Source organism: Pieris brassicae, chromosome 9 (assembly GCF_905147105.1).
Source record: "Pieris brassicae chromosome 9, ilPieBrab1.1, whole genome shotgun sequence".
In the NCBI taxonomy this organism is placed as follows: domain Eukaryota; kingdom Metazoa; phylum Arthropoda; class Insecta; order Lepidoptera; family Pieridae; genus Pieris; species Pieris brassicae.
In genome coordinates, this window is record NC_059673.1 from 7,963,757 (window position 1) to 7,979,697 (window position 15,941).

Consider the following 15,941-nt stretch of genomic DNA (forward strand, 5'->3'; position numbering starts at 1 on the left):
TACGAAGGTTGGATTTCCCGTTTCGGTTGTCCTGTAACAATAACAACGGACCAAGGACGCCAATTTGAAAGCAGAGTATTTGCATCTCTTTCTCGCTTACTAGGAATCGAAAAAACGCGTACAACTTCATACCACGCACAGTGTAACGGTATCATCGAACGATGGCACCGTGTCCTTAAAGCCGCATTAAAGGCAAGACTACAGACCGCAAGAAGCTGGATCAACGAGCTACCAACCGTCCTACTCGGATTACGCGCCGCTATGCGAAGTGACACCGGCGTAAGCGCCGCTCAGCTTACCTACGGTTGTAACATACGCTTACCCGGTGATTTCTTATCAACGACCCGCAATGACGTCATCATGGACTCTGGCTACATCGATCAGCTGCGCGACGCAATACATAACCTGCAACCAATGCCGAGTCAACCACACAGCAACACAAAACCCATATTTGTACACCGCGACCTGCAAACATGTGAATACGTATTTGTACGCATAGACGCCGTAAAGAAGCCATTACAAGCACCTTACGACGGACCCTATCGCGTGCTGAAACGAGACAGCAAGATATTCACGCTGCAGTTACCTAACCGTGAAATGAATATCTCTATCGACAGACTCAAACCTGCCTACACTATCACCGAGCAAGATGTGCCTACTGATACAACAACGAGTACCTGCAACAAGCAAAACACATCAAGTGCGAGCGAACTACATGAACCATCAAATAGCCTGAAACATCAAAATGACAACAACCTGAAACAACAAGACACTGGGAACACCTCAATACCTACAAGAACAACTCGCCGAGGCCGCGTTATACGCCTGCCGGTACGCTTCGCTAGAGGGGGAATCCTGTAGGTGATTAGTACGTGTCGTCATGAAACAATAATTCGTTCTGAAAAGAACAGTTAATTGCGTTACCGTTAGGACAACTTTTTGCCGCGCCTCAATTTTATTGTCTACGCACCCTTCGCATCTTGGTACCACATGTTTACCACTAGTGGCCAGGTAGGATAATTTTTGTATATAAATCTACAGTTTTTAAAAATTAAACACATTCCACATTCCATCTTCACCTCTTCTCAACGAATTATTAGGAAGTTTTATTTTAACCAAATAAGGACCAAAACAACCTAAACCAAACTCCCTAAAGGCATATTAGGGCTAAGGATAAGTGGCTATGGGATAGTTGATATATTTTAAATTAATATAATATTATGTAGGCTTGTTAGTTTATAGACCAAGACTTTTAATCTTACTAATAAAGCGCCTGGTTTACATTTTAGCAAAAAAACTTGTTAGGCCAGTTTAAAAATGCGCCACCTACCTATATTTATTATGAACTTAGCATAGAACTTAGATTCACGTGTATGCTTCGTCTGCTAATAACTGTTATATATTTCTGACATATAATTATAACTCTTAGTTTGTTAATAATAAGGATTACATTGATAAAACGCTACTTCCCCATAACATTGGCCGTATGCGTCATTTCAGTGCTTCACAATTCATATCAGTCGCGGTGGCATTATTATTCATGCACGACGTTCCTCTACATAGTTTTTATTTTAAACTTTAAGGTACGAAGACCTTCCGAAGCTTTTTAAGCTGAATACAAGTGCTAAATATATATATATATATAATCCACTATAATTGAGTTATACGTTACAACAGTGAAATTTTATTAAGACACCGGAGAGAACCGAACGATGGAGTGTTTGTAAATATTAACTATTTTATTAAAGTTGATAACAATCCATTCTGATAACAACTGAATACGTGGGACGTACATTATCCTGCCAGTGGTTACAAAGTTACGCTCGTAATTATCGTGTTTTGAGAATTATTTACAAGATGACAACAACAAATGGAAATAGTGACACGGTACCAATAAAAGGCGTCCCGTGTAATAACAGAATTGAAGCTCTCACTAAACATTTTTATGATGAATTTGGATGCAAACCTACATATTTTGTTCGAATACCAGGTCGAGTTAATATTATTGGTGAACATATTGATTACTGCGGCTATCCGGTGTTGCCCATGGCATTGGAACAAGATATTTTAGTAGCTGCCGATCTTACAAAAGATTCAAAACTGTATCTACGAAACATAAATAGCAAATATGAAAAGTTTGACCTCAAAATAAACCCGTTTGAAGACATCGACATTAAGCCCGATTCTAATGGAAAACCATTTTGGTATAATTATGTGCTATGTGGTATAAAAGGAGGTTTGGAGTTCATAAATAATGAAATTATTCACGGAATACGTTTATTTGTTGATGGAATAATTCCTCCAGCATCAGGACTCTCCAGCTCTTCAGCTTTAGTCAGTGCAGCTTGTTTAGCCTTTTTGTACGCGCAAGGAGCGAGTTTAAATAAAATAGAAATAGCAACTCTATGCGCAAAGAGTGAACGATATATTGGAACACAAGGAGGCGGTATGGACCAAGCTATAGCATTTCTAGCAGAAAAATATAGTGCTCAGTATATTACATGGCAGCCTTTGAAAGCTACACCCGTTGCTTTACCAGAAGAAGCATCCTTCGTCGTTGCACATAGCTTAGCTGAAGCCAATAAAGCAGCTACTAACGACTATAATCGGAGAGTTATAGAGTGTAGATTAGCTGCTCGAATCCTTGTAACTTCCTCTGGTGCCACTGCAAATAAAAAGGTCATAACTCTATGTCAAGCGCAGAACATTTTGGGCAAAACATTAACCGAAATGGTAGATTTAGTGCACGACTTTTTACCCAAAGAAATTTACACTAAGACTGAAGTGTGTAGTATTTTAAGTATAGATGAAAAAACAATGAATAATTTATATTTAACACCGAATACTAGCCATTTAAACGAATTTAAATTAAAACAAAGGGCTCTTCACGTCTTCGAAGAAGCCTTGAGAGTTGAAGATTTTCGCAAGACGTGTACGCAATCTACTGTTAATGGAAAAACTGCTCATACTAATGGATCAAATGGCGTAACCAAAGATGTCTCTGAGAGTACCATAGTCAAGCTTGGCGAGCTTATGTGCAGTAGTCATGATAGTCTGAAAAATCTTTACGAATGCTCACATGAAAATTTAGATCGACTTGTAGACATATCACGTAAAATGAATGTACATTGCAGACTAACAGGAGCAGGGTGGGGAGGCTGTGTTGTCGCTTTATGTCCTAATGACAGGGTCAATGAATACATTGAAATGCTAAAAGATGAGTTTTACGTAAAACATTGCGATATTGAAAAAAGCAAGGCCAATGCCTACGTTTTCGCAACGACACCAAATTACGGAGCTATCATTTACGATATTAGATATTAAGAAATTTTTATTTTATTATTTATGAATTTGTAATTAATAAGGTGCCGTTATTTGCGTGTTTTTGTTTATAAATTATGTAACGCAGGCTTAGTAAATAACCGATACTGTAGTCATGAATTTGCATTTGAATTAAAAGTTAAAGATTTAATATTGTGGTTTAATTTGAAATTAAGCGCTAAGTAACTTCCAATAGCGACCTAGATAACAATATCCACTCACTACCTACACTTAAGAATAGTAGTTACCTCCTATTATGATAATGATATATGTGCCAAATATTATTAGGTTGACAATTTAAACAAAATATACTTTATGATATATAAACGAAATAAAAATGTTAACAGGCACACATAATATAAACAATCACACTTATATTTTATTATTAATTTATTTCGATATATATATTGGTCGATAGTTGTCAAACCATGAATATGTCAACTGTCAGATAGGAATAAAAAAACATTAGTACTAGAAAACAGAACTATAGCAAGAAATAAAAATTAATATCCCTCTTTCAACCTTTACTTTTTTCTTGCCGTTTATAAACGTCTTTTAATTTACCTAATACACCCACATTAGGTAAATTATTAACATTTACATTATACATATAATTGCATCAAACCTGTGTACATTTGGATAGGTATTAAAAGGTTTAATTGCCAACTCAGTAAGTACTATTTTATTCCCATTTACTATTTATGACATACAATGCGCTTAAATTATTTAAAGCAGATTTTTTCATTTATTAGTATGCGATGGATACAATGGAGGTATGTTTATCCGTACCTTTTTTCTATTTAAGGTTACAATATTGCATCATTATTTTCATAACTAACCTGTTGATTTGGTCCTCTCAGGTTCAACAATAATTAACTATTCAAAAATATAAGGAAATTTCAGTTAGGTTTATTAACGACAAACAACCGTATTTGCTTTTAGCTATTATTATTTTTACAGGTTCATTCAGATAGACTGACAACGTCGCAAAGAAGAAGGTTACGTCGAAAAACATTAAAAAGCATAAAAAATCAAACTAAAGCAGAGCCATATATTGAGAAGGCAAATTTTACAGAGACTTATGCACAGAGGTGTACTATTAATAAACCATCCTTTAATTTCAAAAATCCTAGTGGTAAAGGTGCCACTGTATTTGAAAAGCTAAATAATTCCGTGCAATCCTGTAACGAGTATAGAAATAACATAAAAATGGAGACTAAATCTGATGTTGATGCAATTCAAAAGGCTCGTGATGGAGTAAAAGCAGCAAGGGAAGCTAAAAAACTTGCTAAGCAAGCCAAAAAGAAAGTCTGTCTTTCTGATACTAAAACTACAGAGGTACTTGTAGATAGCAAAGTGTCAAATAAAACTATAGAAAATAGTACAGAACATAAAAAAAAAGTTGGCAACTGTAGCATTGATGAAGTTGACCGTGCTGAAATAGGGAGTATGCAAGATACTCTTCAATTGTTAAATTTATTAAAAACAAAGTTAAAGAGTGCCTCACCAAATGATCAAGACATAGGAAATGTACCAGTTGGTGAGAATTTGACAGTCAATGATGTTGTAAATACATTAAAGGATATTGTCAATGTTGCAAAGGATGTAGAGAATGTCACTGCTATTGTCCAATCAATGAATGTTCAAAAGGTAATTCTCAATTAAAAGAATACAATTTTAAATTGCTTCATTTGCATATTAATAAAGTTATAAAATTTGCTCAGTATCTAAAATTAGCCCTTATCTCAAAATTTAAACTGTTATAACAGATTATCTCATTTATCTATAGTAAACATACATTGTATTCTACATATATTCTTGATTATTTGTTTATAAGACAAGTATTGCCACAAAACAATATTAATTAATTATATTATTGTTTTTCTATCATTTCAACTACAGTCTGGAAATGAGAAAGTTGAAAGTATCATTAACACACCAGTACAAAAAGAAAAGAATCCTCAAATAGAAGTGAAACCTGACATCAAAGGAGTGGATGACAAAAAAGGTGAAGCAGAGGGCAAAAGTAAGGCTGAATTAAAGGCGGAGAGGAGGGCCAAACAAGAGGCCCAAAGGGCAGCCAAATTAGCACAAACACAGGAAAAAGAACAGAAACCAATTACTAAACCTAAAACAGCACCAGAGGAAGCTAAAGAGGTTGTTATTAAAAAGGTATTTTTTTACGTTTAATAACAAACTTTCCTCCTTGAAAATATTTTTATATAACAATTTATGTATAAGAATATTAAATGTTATTGAAAAATAAAAATATTGGCGCTTCAACCATTTTAGGTCTGGGGCTCAGATTTCTGTATCTGGTTCTGTGTTTGTTAATCGAATAGGTGATCAGCCTTCTGTGCCTGACGCACGCCGTCGACTTTTTGGGTCTAAGGATCGCCGGTTTCCTTGCGATGTTTACCTTCACCGTGCGAGCCAATGTTAAATGCGCATATAGAAAGAAAATCCATTTTGCACAGCCTACGAGCAAACCGACGAGAGTCGCACGCTGAAGCCACTAGGCCAATACTGCTCAAAAGTTATTTAAATCATACTAAATCAAAGACATATCTTAGTGAAAACTTATTTTGTAAAACTTTGCAACTTCTTTATTATTATAAAGTGTAATATGGTTTATTAAAATTTAAATCTTATTTAAAGATTTATTACAGATATAAAAAAAACATCTTATTGCCCTGTTTTAAAGTCCTCAACTGTCTCTTTTTATAACAGTGTTAACACAATTTGACAGGAGACAAAAAGTTCTTTAGATGAAACACTGACAATGAGCTTATACATAAATGAAGAAAATAAATTTAAATATAAATTTGTTAATTTACAGGAAAAGTCACCAAAACCGAAAACATTGGAGAAGCCGAAGAAGTCACAAACAACACAGAAATGTAACTGGTTTCAACATCTTCACACTGAACATGACAAGGAGGCTCTCAAACAAGTCGCTATCAATTCTAAGTATGTATTAGTTTAGGATTATAAAGAAAATATTTATTACATGTGTATCTCGCAACCAATTAGCTTAATAAACCATTCAAATGCTTAAGCCATTAGTTCAACTCAACAAAATACCGCACGAAATATAGTTTTTAATCCGCCCAAAAGTATTTATATTTAATTTTATTCAATTTACATTTTTTTCTTCATTACTTACACCACTAACTTTTACTACTATTATTATTATTTGTTTTTACTAAGTATTAGTAATATTAGATTGTTATTCTTTTTTGCGACTGAGGTGCAAACTAGCTGCTGTGGTCTCTGGCAGAATAACCAGCGCTGTAAAACAACTCTGGTCCTCATAATAAACTCACATAATGCTGAGCCAGGGCCAATTACAACCACAGCATACACGCATCACATACTTGAAACGTACCTTGTTCTTTAAAAAAGAAAAAAATATCTCTCATTCTTTTTTATTTATTTATTTTGATTATTGTTATTTTGTGTTTCTGTGTGTGTGTTTTGTTAGTAATAAATTTTTTGTCTATGTCTAGTTAGTTAGCTATGCTATGCATCAATAGACTTTTCTTACGTAAATAACACTTGCTTGTTAAATGAACATATCGCAAAGGCCTTTGACCTATAAATTGACGACCGACCGCCTTATGACCCGGTGTTAGTATTTGCAAGTGACAAATGTGTGACCATTTTAGATATTTAGAATAAACCAACTTAGGGCCGTTTAAGTATTACGTACTATAGGGGCGAGGGGCTATGCTTGAAAACGAAAAGCATTTTCGACGATTCCTACAAAAAGTCAAAACGTTTATGTACTATTATTTTTGAGAGCTTTGCTTACTTTGCGGACAAGAGGAGTGGGGGGGGGGGGGAAATTGCAGTAAATATGCTTATTGGCGATTATTATTGAAGGGTTTATCATTTTGTAGTTTACACTCGGCAGTGATAAAATTGGGAGTTCAGCTCGCATCGCGTGTTGTGACCGGATCCAATGCAAGGTGTATAGCACTGTTGGACGCACTTAAAAAGGTAGGGTTTGGGTTAAATTTAAACTTTTTTAGAAAACATAGCTATACTTTTTTTTATTTTAGTAGTTTTGCATCGGTTTTTAAGTTAATTAAAAACATATAATATTAGAGAGCGTTCAAGTATTACGTCATGCAATTTTGGGAGATTCTTGACCCCCCCCCCCATGAAACGCGCCGTAGCGTTTTCTGTATAACGTTTCGTGATCACCCAGTGACTCTTTTTACCTAAAACTTACCAATATGTGGAAGTACTGGACAGTGGAAAATAATTTCCACTTCGTTACGTAAGACTTGAACGCTCCTTATGACAAGTTATTTTTTTTGATAAATTTCATTAGATGCTCTTATATGTCTATTTTATTTCCTACTATCTGTCCACGCGAACTTCGTTTCTCCTTAAGGTTATTCTTCTCTACATAAAAAGAGTACAAGCAGTCTATTTTTTACCAATTTCAATTCCAATTACCCATTGGAACGATATTGTATCATAGGACAAGATTCAAAAACAACATTGATGACTCCCGTTTCAAAATTCAATCCATTTTCGATGTACGGTCGACGTGAGTCTCGTTTCTAAATTTCAGCCATAGATTGTGACAAATACTAGAGCCTGTATTCTTATTTATTGCGAGTCATATAATTTATTCACAAAAATGTTAACGTTTCATATCCAGTATCAATATGATTGTGACTGTCTTACTAAAATTACGTAATAATTGTCCAAACAAATAGGCATTTGAGCTTTACTGCGATTTCAAATCCTAGGACGGATTCCACACAGACCATTACTCACATCATTAAAACTGTCGTAATAATTTAGATTTTGTTTCTATAAACAGATGGTCCGTGACTACATACTTCCAGCCAAGACAGAGTTCGCTCGTGGGTTGGAAGCTCAATTGGCGGCGAGTTTAGCCTTTCTATGGAAGATGAGAGCTCCTTCGGCCTCTCAAGTTAACGCCATTAAGCACTTTAGACACCAACTCACCCAATTACCGAACAATGTTGATGAGTTTGACGTAAGTAGATAATGTGTAAAAAGTATTTTATATCTGTGGTCATAGATCTGACAATGATATATCATATTCTAACCTATGGCCACAGATTATTTATTTAATTTCATTAAGAAAACACTTTTTAAACGGATTGAAGCTATGTATTATTATTTTATCCGTTTAAAAATTGTTTTCTTAATGTGTGAAAGCTATGTTAACAAAAGACAATACTATTTAATTTCAATTGAATTACAAAAGTATTGTTACGAAGGCGGGTCGACTGCATGTTTCTAGATTTTTCCACTAGTTAGAGAACTTTTCAGCAGGCTGTAATATGATTTCTGACCGTTTCAGGAGAGGGTCAATCACATATTAGAAAATTGTAATTTTCATAATGTTACCCTAGTTTTCAGGAAGCTGAAACCTTTTTTCAGTCGGTTTCAGAACATGTGTAGTCGAGTGGTGCAGTTTTCAGGAGACCCGTTTTCAGGCGTTTTCAGGCCTAGTTATACCCCTTTGATGAAGGAATATTCTAGACCGAACTTTCTAGGTGTGAGACAAGGACAAAATGATACGAGAGAGAGAGAGAAGATCAGAACTTTCTCGAAACTAGACGAGCACTCTAGAACGCCGTACGACAAGGACGGAGCAACGTGCGAAAGAGACAAAGAGTGCGAACGTTCTAGAATTGTGCAATCGCTACTCAGTAGCAAGCCCGCCTAGAAAGTTCTCGAATATTGTTTAGAATTATTCCCAGGGATATATAAGCGAGCCGAAACGCGACTAGTCACTTAGTTTTGAATGCGATAACAAGAGCGAAACACCGAAGCGATAAAGTGCGAATAAAGTGAATACAAGTGATAAAGTACTGTGTGAAGTGTGCATAAGTGAAGAAATTAGTGACTGTGTTTTTGCGTGCAATTAGTGCATCTCTGCAATTAATTTGTGGCCATAAATTCCTCATTGATTTTTCAAGAGATAAACCCTTGAATAAATCTACGGCATTTTCTATCCGATCCCCTAGCTCGTAACAGTATAATACTTTTACTTGACACTGGCATAGAGTTAAAACTATTGGCATTATATAAAAAGTATAATACTTAAATAATTAGGAAGGTAATTTACGGCGGAGCTCCCGTACCACTGTAAGGAAAAATAAAACATGGTAAACAAAACAAGGGCAACATTACATATTATATTGTTTTTTTTTTTAAATAATGAAGTCGATTTCAATATATTAAAACAAGTTGAGATATAAGTAGTTGCAAAGTTAATTATTAGTTTTATATCCTGTAGATCTTTGCAACTTAAAATTGATCGAATGTCGAATCGAAAATCGTGTTTAATGATTATCCACAAATTTTGAACGTAAACGGGAAATTAAAGTAGTGATCATAGACAATGTTGTAGAGAGAGGAGTTAAGATCTAAATAGATGTCAAATTCTTTAAAAAAATTGTTGTAAAAAAAATTGTATGAAGAGTCCTTTTCTCAAAGTGTAAAAAGGTAAAAACTATTAACACATTGTAAAGTTACGTTACAACCCGTAATTTTTCTGTATCTGTTTGATCACTTACTTTAAGGCGCTTACTAAGGTCAATTGACTATAATATGTAAGATTCAGAAATGAGGCTTAGCATCTAAGACTCTTGTACGTCATACGTGTATTTTACTTTGACATACAGGAGTCAAGTTTCTGAATCTCATATGTTTCTTCATTAAATTTCCCTTCACCATTGAAGCAAAACATTTTGAAAAAATGTATAAGTGCAAATACATATATTTGTACAAATATTGGTTATAACGTTGCGGTCTGAAAATATAAATTTTAGGCAAAGAAGAAACTCCAAGAGGAAATAGACAGATACATTCGTGAACAAATTGATATGGCGGGTGAAGCTATCAGTATTGCTGTAAGGAATAAAATATCGAACGGTGATAATATCCTCACATATGGGTGGTAAGTTAATATTGCGACTATATTTTTATGATTTTATGTCGAAATAATAAAATAGTCGTATTCTGAATCTGTTTGACAATAGTTCTCCGTACAAATATAATTAACTAAATTATTTAAATCAATTTTACTTTATTTTACACATATAAGAATATGTTAACCGCCCTGCATATGCAACGCATAATGCGTATAACCCAATGGTCGTCTCGATTCCCGGCGAAATATTCGACAGCCAAATTCCATAATATTATTAACGACAGTATGTGTCAGAAACACTTATGTCGCATTAAAAAAATCCAATGACGCTATAACCCTATACGGTCTTGACAAGTTTCTTTGATCATTTGTACTTTAGTAAGACTTGTGATCAGCATTCTGTGCTTGGCACGTGTCATAGGTCTTTTGGTTTTAAGACATTTTTCCTCACAGTGTTTGCTTTCACCGTTGAAGCAAATGTTAATGCATATAGAAAGAATTCAAACTTAGGCTTTGGAATCACTAGATCGACACTGCGTCAATTATACTCTTAACATATTTTAGTTCATCGTTAATCGAACGAATCCTAAAAGAAAGTCACGAAGCGGGGGTTCAATATCGCGCGGTCATCGTTGGGAATAGAGTGAGTCATTCAGCGCGAGAAATGCTTCGACGACTTGTATCAGCGGGTGTGGCCTGTACTTATGTCGATATCTCGGCGCTTAGCTATGTTATGAAATCGGTATGTGGGATTTTTTAAACAAAATTGTGTGAAAGTTTATAATTTTGCATTGTATTTGCTTGACTCAACGGACCATATACCATAAATTACAAATTACCAAGAGTTAACTTAACTAAATAAGAGGAGTGATCAAAATTCCTGATTTATTATTTCTATATATACAATTATTCACAAATGTTTATTTCGAAAAGAAGTCCATAATCGTTTTTTTAAGTAAACGACTTCATTCTACCGTTTTCATGATGTTAAACATAAGTCATGATAGTGTTCAATGTTTAACATCATGAAATACGCTTATAAACGCTTGAAAGAAGACTGGGATACCAACCAAAAGTCTGTCTGCATGATAAAGACTTCAAATTATCGAAGCCCGGACTTGAAATTTATCCCATTTTGAAGTTGAAAATAGTATCTATTCCTTCAACTTCAAATTACCGACGTACAAATTAACATTGATGGTATTCAATTTATCGAGTGGCAATTAAAATGTCTGTACACATGATTAAACTATTGTGGGGTGTGTTTATTTTCTTATTAAAGGCAAAGTGTTAGATCTGACTGATAATGAAGTCATAACTTAAAATTTCAGATTAACAAAGTCCTTTTAGGAGCCAACGCATTGCTGGTAAACGGTTCAGTCCTGGGTGCAGTGGGCACGCTACAGGTGGCGTTAGTTGCGCGTGCGCACAACGTTCCCGTTTTGGTGGCATGTGAGACGCACAAATTCTCGGATCGCGTGCAAACTGACGCATTTGTCTATAATGAAATTGGTAAGTTGGTATATTTTTTATATTTATAAATTAGTTATAATGAAAATGAATTTGATTTTGTGCTGAAATTTTTTTTTAATAACCACAGGTGACGCCGATGCACTAATTGACAAGTCTGACGAGAACTCCCCCCTAAAGGACTGGCGTTCAAATCCCAACTTAAATCTTCTGAACTTGACGTATGACGTCACACCAGCTAGCCTGGTTACTGCAGTGGTCACTGAATTGGCAATATTACCTTGTACAAGTGCACCAGTCGTTCTTAGATTTAAAACTTCTGAATATGGAATGTAATTTTATGCTATGTTAATAAATTTAATGAAATCTCTAATAAATGTATATACTATAATTTGAAGTTTACTTATTTCACTGTAATATCTAGGATAGCCTTAATAATAAAAACACTGAAATGTGATTAAAACACTCTTACTTTTCTCTATTTATTTTATAATAAAAAAATTATTATGGTTTTGTATTAGAATTGATAATACCCAGTTGAACAAAATTATATTTCAATAAATTATGATATCAGACTAATAAAAGCAGTATATTAGATATAATCAATTCAAAATACAGAATTTAGTCCTTATGGGCATGTTCTGGCTTATGAATAGAAAAGTCTAATCTTACATAAATAATAACACAAAGGAATAGTGCATATAGTGAACCAACTACTATTAATGGTTCCCTCAACATAATGATTGTTGGGAATGTGTACCGTAGTTGAAAATCTTGAATATGGTTTTCTACAATATTTTTCTTGGTAAAAGAAATCACTGGACGTCCTTGAGTATCCAAATAAGTGTAGTGTAAAGTATCAGGCAGTCTTGTTATTGAATAGGGAAAGTTAATTTTGATATTATGAACTCCTTCTGGTAAAATCACTTTGGTAACCAATTCATCTACTTGCATGTCATCTACAATGTGATCAATTACACGCATCTTTAAAAGATATTCATTTCCAGAGTGGTAAACATACTCATAGCTTGGGACATTGTATCCTAGAGTGTAGTGAGTCTTCCATCCTCCGAAGAGAGGGTATCGAGGTCTTAAATCCAATTCTACTGAATCCTTTTTCACCTTCATGTTGGATGTAGAGATGTTGCCATTAGTGTCCCTATAATAAACATCAGCAGCAGAAGCAGGCAATAATGTTTTATATGAGCGGACACTAGCAGGGCCACTGTGGTGGTCTTGTTGATAGTGGTAGCGAGAGAATGGTCCACTTAACTTAGCTCCTGTATGCTCAATTTCAATCTTTTCTTCGACTGCTATATTACCCCAGTGTGATACTTCAATAAGACGCTCAATGCGAGTAACAGTTAAGAATGGAGAGTTGTTCTTAAAATGTACACTCAATTCCTTTTCAGTGAATGGTCCAATATTGGAATAAGACCCAAATATTAGTGTACCATCTAGCTGGCTGAATGGTTTTACTTTCGTAAAAGATTCAACACTCTTTGTATTCAAAATTACATTTGTTTTCTGTGAGATGACATAGTAGGGAGAAAAGAAGTATAGGTTACCATTAAACTTAACCAATTGGTCTTCCTGTTGAGTGATGGCGGTAGGGTATGGTTGTAGGGCTTTAGTGAAAACTGATTCCGCAGTAAAGATAGATGAAGAACCTGCATTAATTGCATCTTTTAGCTCTACACGATAAAACTTGATATAGTCATAACCCTTTACTGTTGTTTCAATTAAGCGTAGATCTTTGTTGTGGCTGTCCTTAACTCCGAGGAATGATATGTGGTCTTTTAGAACATTTTCTATAGCCAATAAGAAACTTTTTATTGGTGCTTTGCCCGAGTTTTCCAAAGTTATTTTAGATGTTGTTTTTACGAGTTGAGAAGAACAATCGATTATTCTATCCACATTCTTAATTTTAATGTCACTTGATACTGTGTCTACATTGATAGAGCCACATATTGTGAAAATAAATAGTAGAAATACAACACAAATCCGCATTTTGTTCCTCGCCGGTAATTCACTTGACATTTTAACAATCATCGACGCAGCCGGATGTACACGCCATCAATTTATCGTTCCTAAAACTTACCGGAAGTTCTTAGTCTGTAGTAACAAAATTGTCTATATTTTAGCAATAACTTAATTTTGATAAACGCACATATTTTCCTCGCTTTTGTCCATTAAAATTCCTGTTCCTACTTCAATCTCAATCATTCTATCTAATATAAATATTGATGCATATAGAATTTTAGCAAGTTTTATTTTTTTCATAACAATATAAAATTATAATCATTTATGTACTTATTATATACCTAATTTATTTGATCCTTTTCCAAATTCCGATCCAATTTCCAATCCAATAAAATATATCTAATAACACACTTTCTAAATTTTTTGCATGGCTGACGCACAAACCGTGCAGGCCAAGAAAGGAAAAAAACGCACATATTATATAGTAGGTCATTTTACTATATATATATGCTGAGGACCTAATACGTTTTTACGTTTATTTATACTTTTTTTTCACCAAAATCCCTAGTGAGATACAAGTGTTGTCAATGAATAAATTCAAATCGTAAGTTAAAGTAAGCTACTTGCTAAGGCCAATTTTAATATAAATGAATATTTCAACGATCCTAATGCTTGGATATGATTTGGTCCAGTATACAAAGGTTACGCGAATAAATCTCTCGGATTTCCAGACTCGGGGGCGATCGTTAACATCCACGACAGTTTTTATGTAAAATGGAAACCGTAAACTATATCCAGCTCCCTACATACATTTTACAAATTAAAAAAACTTGGCGGTTATAGAATGGCGGAGAGTTTATTGCCAGTTCTTGTCGTCGATTCTACGCCCTGAATTTGAGTACTGGCAGTAAATGTAAAATTAAACGCATGTATTTCCTTATTGACGGGCATAAGTGTACATTGTGTTAGCTAAATGTACTAATTATTTTGAATTTTAATAAGGGTCCTAAGGTAAAAAACATAATGTTCCATTAATAAAGGTAACTGTAACTATACAGTTTTAAATTAATGCTTTTGTGTCTGTCGACGTGTGAAAATTACGAGTCGCGAGTCAGTTGTCTCCGGGCCCCGTTGCGCTTAGACGAGTGTTAAGCAATAAATATCAGTCACGTAATTACTCGTTTAATTTAATCCTGGCCCATAAGGAGATAACTCAACACTTTCAAACATCACACATGTCATTCGATTCGCTAGAACTCCCTGAATACAAAAAAATTGGCACGTTTTACTTACTGACTTTAAACATTACAGTTCGTGGAAGTCCGCGAATCTGAGGAAAAGTATTGCTAATTAATGCGATTATTCGTAGTAAGACTATTTTTTCGTTTTGAAATTGTTATTGACCTGCAAACATAACATAAATTCCGATTCGAAAAAAAGAATGAGAAAGGTAAAAAATCATATAAATAACAATAAAAATGTCAAATGGCCCGCTTTCGTATTATCAGTGGCCTGGGTGTCTGCCTCATTTACGGTTTTTTTTTCAAGCAATATAAAGAACAGTCAACAGCTAGCGATATAGTACTTTTTTTTCGACACTTTTGAATCGCTCTTCTTAGAACGCAAGGCTTGGATGGTGTCAAACTATTTTTCTGCAGTCTGGCAGACCTGCATTTCATATATTTATTTTAAATTATAAAAAAAAAAACTTGAAAAGCAAGAGTCCTAGATGTCTGTCTTATTTACTTTTAATTTCATTATGACAAGGTTTCTAAACATCAGCCATAGAGGCACGCAAATGACAACATACATACTGCTTTTTTTACATTTTTAAGTGGCTGTCAATTGATAACGCAGTGTTACAATGGTGGCAGACATGGTCCTTATTATTTTTTGGTTACGCTAGAATTCATCACTCCTGTCACAATTCTCAAAGGTTTTGCTGAATGACATAATGTTTTTTAGCATTGTCTTTTATTAAAATAGCCTTTACACATTAAGAAAAACACTTTTTGAACGGATTAAAGCTCTGTATTATTATTAAAAACTTATAATAATAATACATATTTTTCTTAATAAAGTTTTTTACTTCAAAGACGAAGTGTCATCTAATAGAAATGTGCCATAATCTAGAACAGATCTTACAAGAGCGTTATACACAAGATTCATAGAAAACGGATGAGCAACAATACTGAGAGGCATTTCATGATATTAAGCAGCTGTGCAAATTTTATAACAT

At 34.3% G+C, this 15,941-nt stretch overlaps 3 protein-coding genes across 5 annotated transcripts; 2 read left to right on the forward strand and 1 right to left on the reverse strand.

Annotated features, from left to right (window-relative positions):
• Positions 1–1,521: 1,521 nt before the first annotated feature.
• On the forward strand, positions 1,522–3,466 carry LOC123714578 (N-acetylgalactosamine kinase). The gene has a single exon (XM_045668896.1). The coding sequence runs from the start codon at positions 1,858–1,860 to the stop codon at positions 3,322–3,324; it is 1,467 nt and encodes a 488-aa protein (XP_045524852.1). The 5' UTR covers positions 1,522–1,857; the 3' UTR covers positions 3,325–3,466.
• Positions 3,467–3,785: 319 nt separating this feature from the next.
• LOC123714325 (translation initiation factor eIF-2B subunit delta) lies at positions 3,786–12,110 on the forward strand. 3 transcript variants are annotated; one of them, XM_045668544.1, is made up of 10 exons: positions 3,786–4,094; positions 4,282–4,971; positions 5,224–5,493; positions 6,161–6,291; positions 7,224–7,323; positions 8,162–8,341; positions 10,149–10,276; positions 10,814–10,991; positions 11,581–11,761; positions 11,850–12,110. In XM_045668544.1, the coding sequence occupies exons 1-10, from the start codon at positions 4,080–4,082 to the stop codon at positions 12,053–12,055; spliced, it is 2,079 nt and encodes a 692-aa protein (XP_045524500.1). In that variant the 5' UTR covers positions 3,786–4,079; the 3' UTR covers positions 12,056–12,110. The 3 variants fall into 3 exon arrangements, with proteins under 3 accessions (XP_045524500.1, XP_045524501.1, XP_045524502.1); XM_045668545.1 differs by having other exon boundaries at positions 5,224–5,478; XM_045668546.1 differs by having other exon boundaries at positions 3,786–3,991.
• A 61-nt stretch (positions 12,111–12,171) lies between these two features.
• On the reverse strand, positions 12,172–13,786 carry LOC123714583 (dolichyl-diphosphooligosaccharide--protein glycosyltransferase subunit 1). Its single transcript, XM_045668902.1, has one exon. It carries the CDS (start codon positions 13,769–13,771, stop codon positions 12,341–12,343), a length of 1,431 nt encoding a protein of 476 aa, XP_045524858.1. The 5' UTR covers positions 13,772–13,786; the 3' UTR covers positions 12,172–12,340.
• Between the last annotated feature and the right edge of the window lie 2,155 nt (positions 13,787–15,941).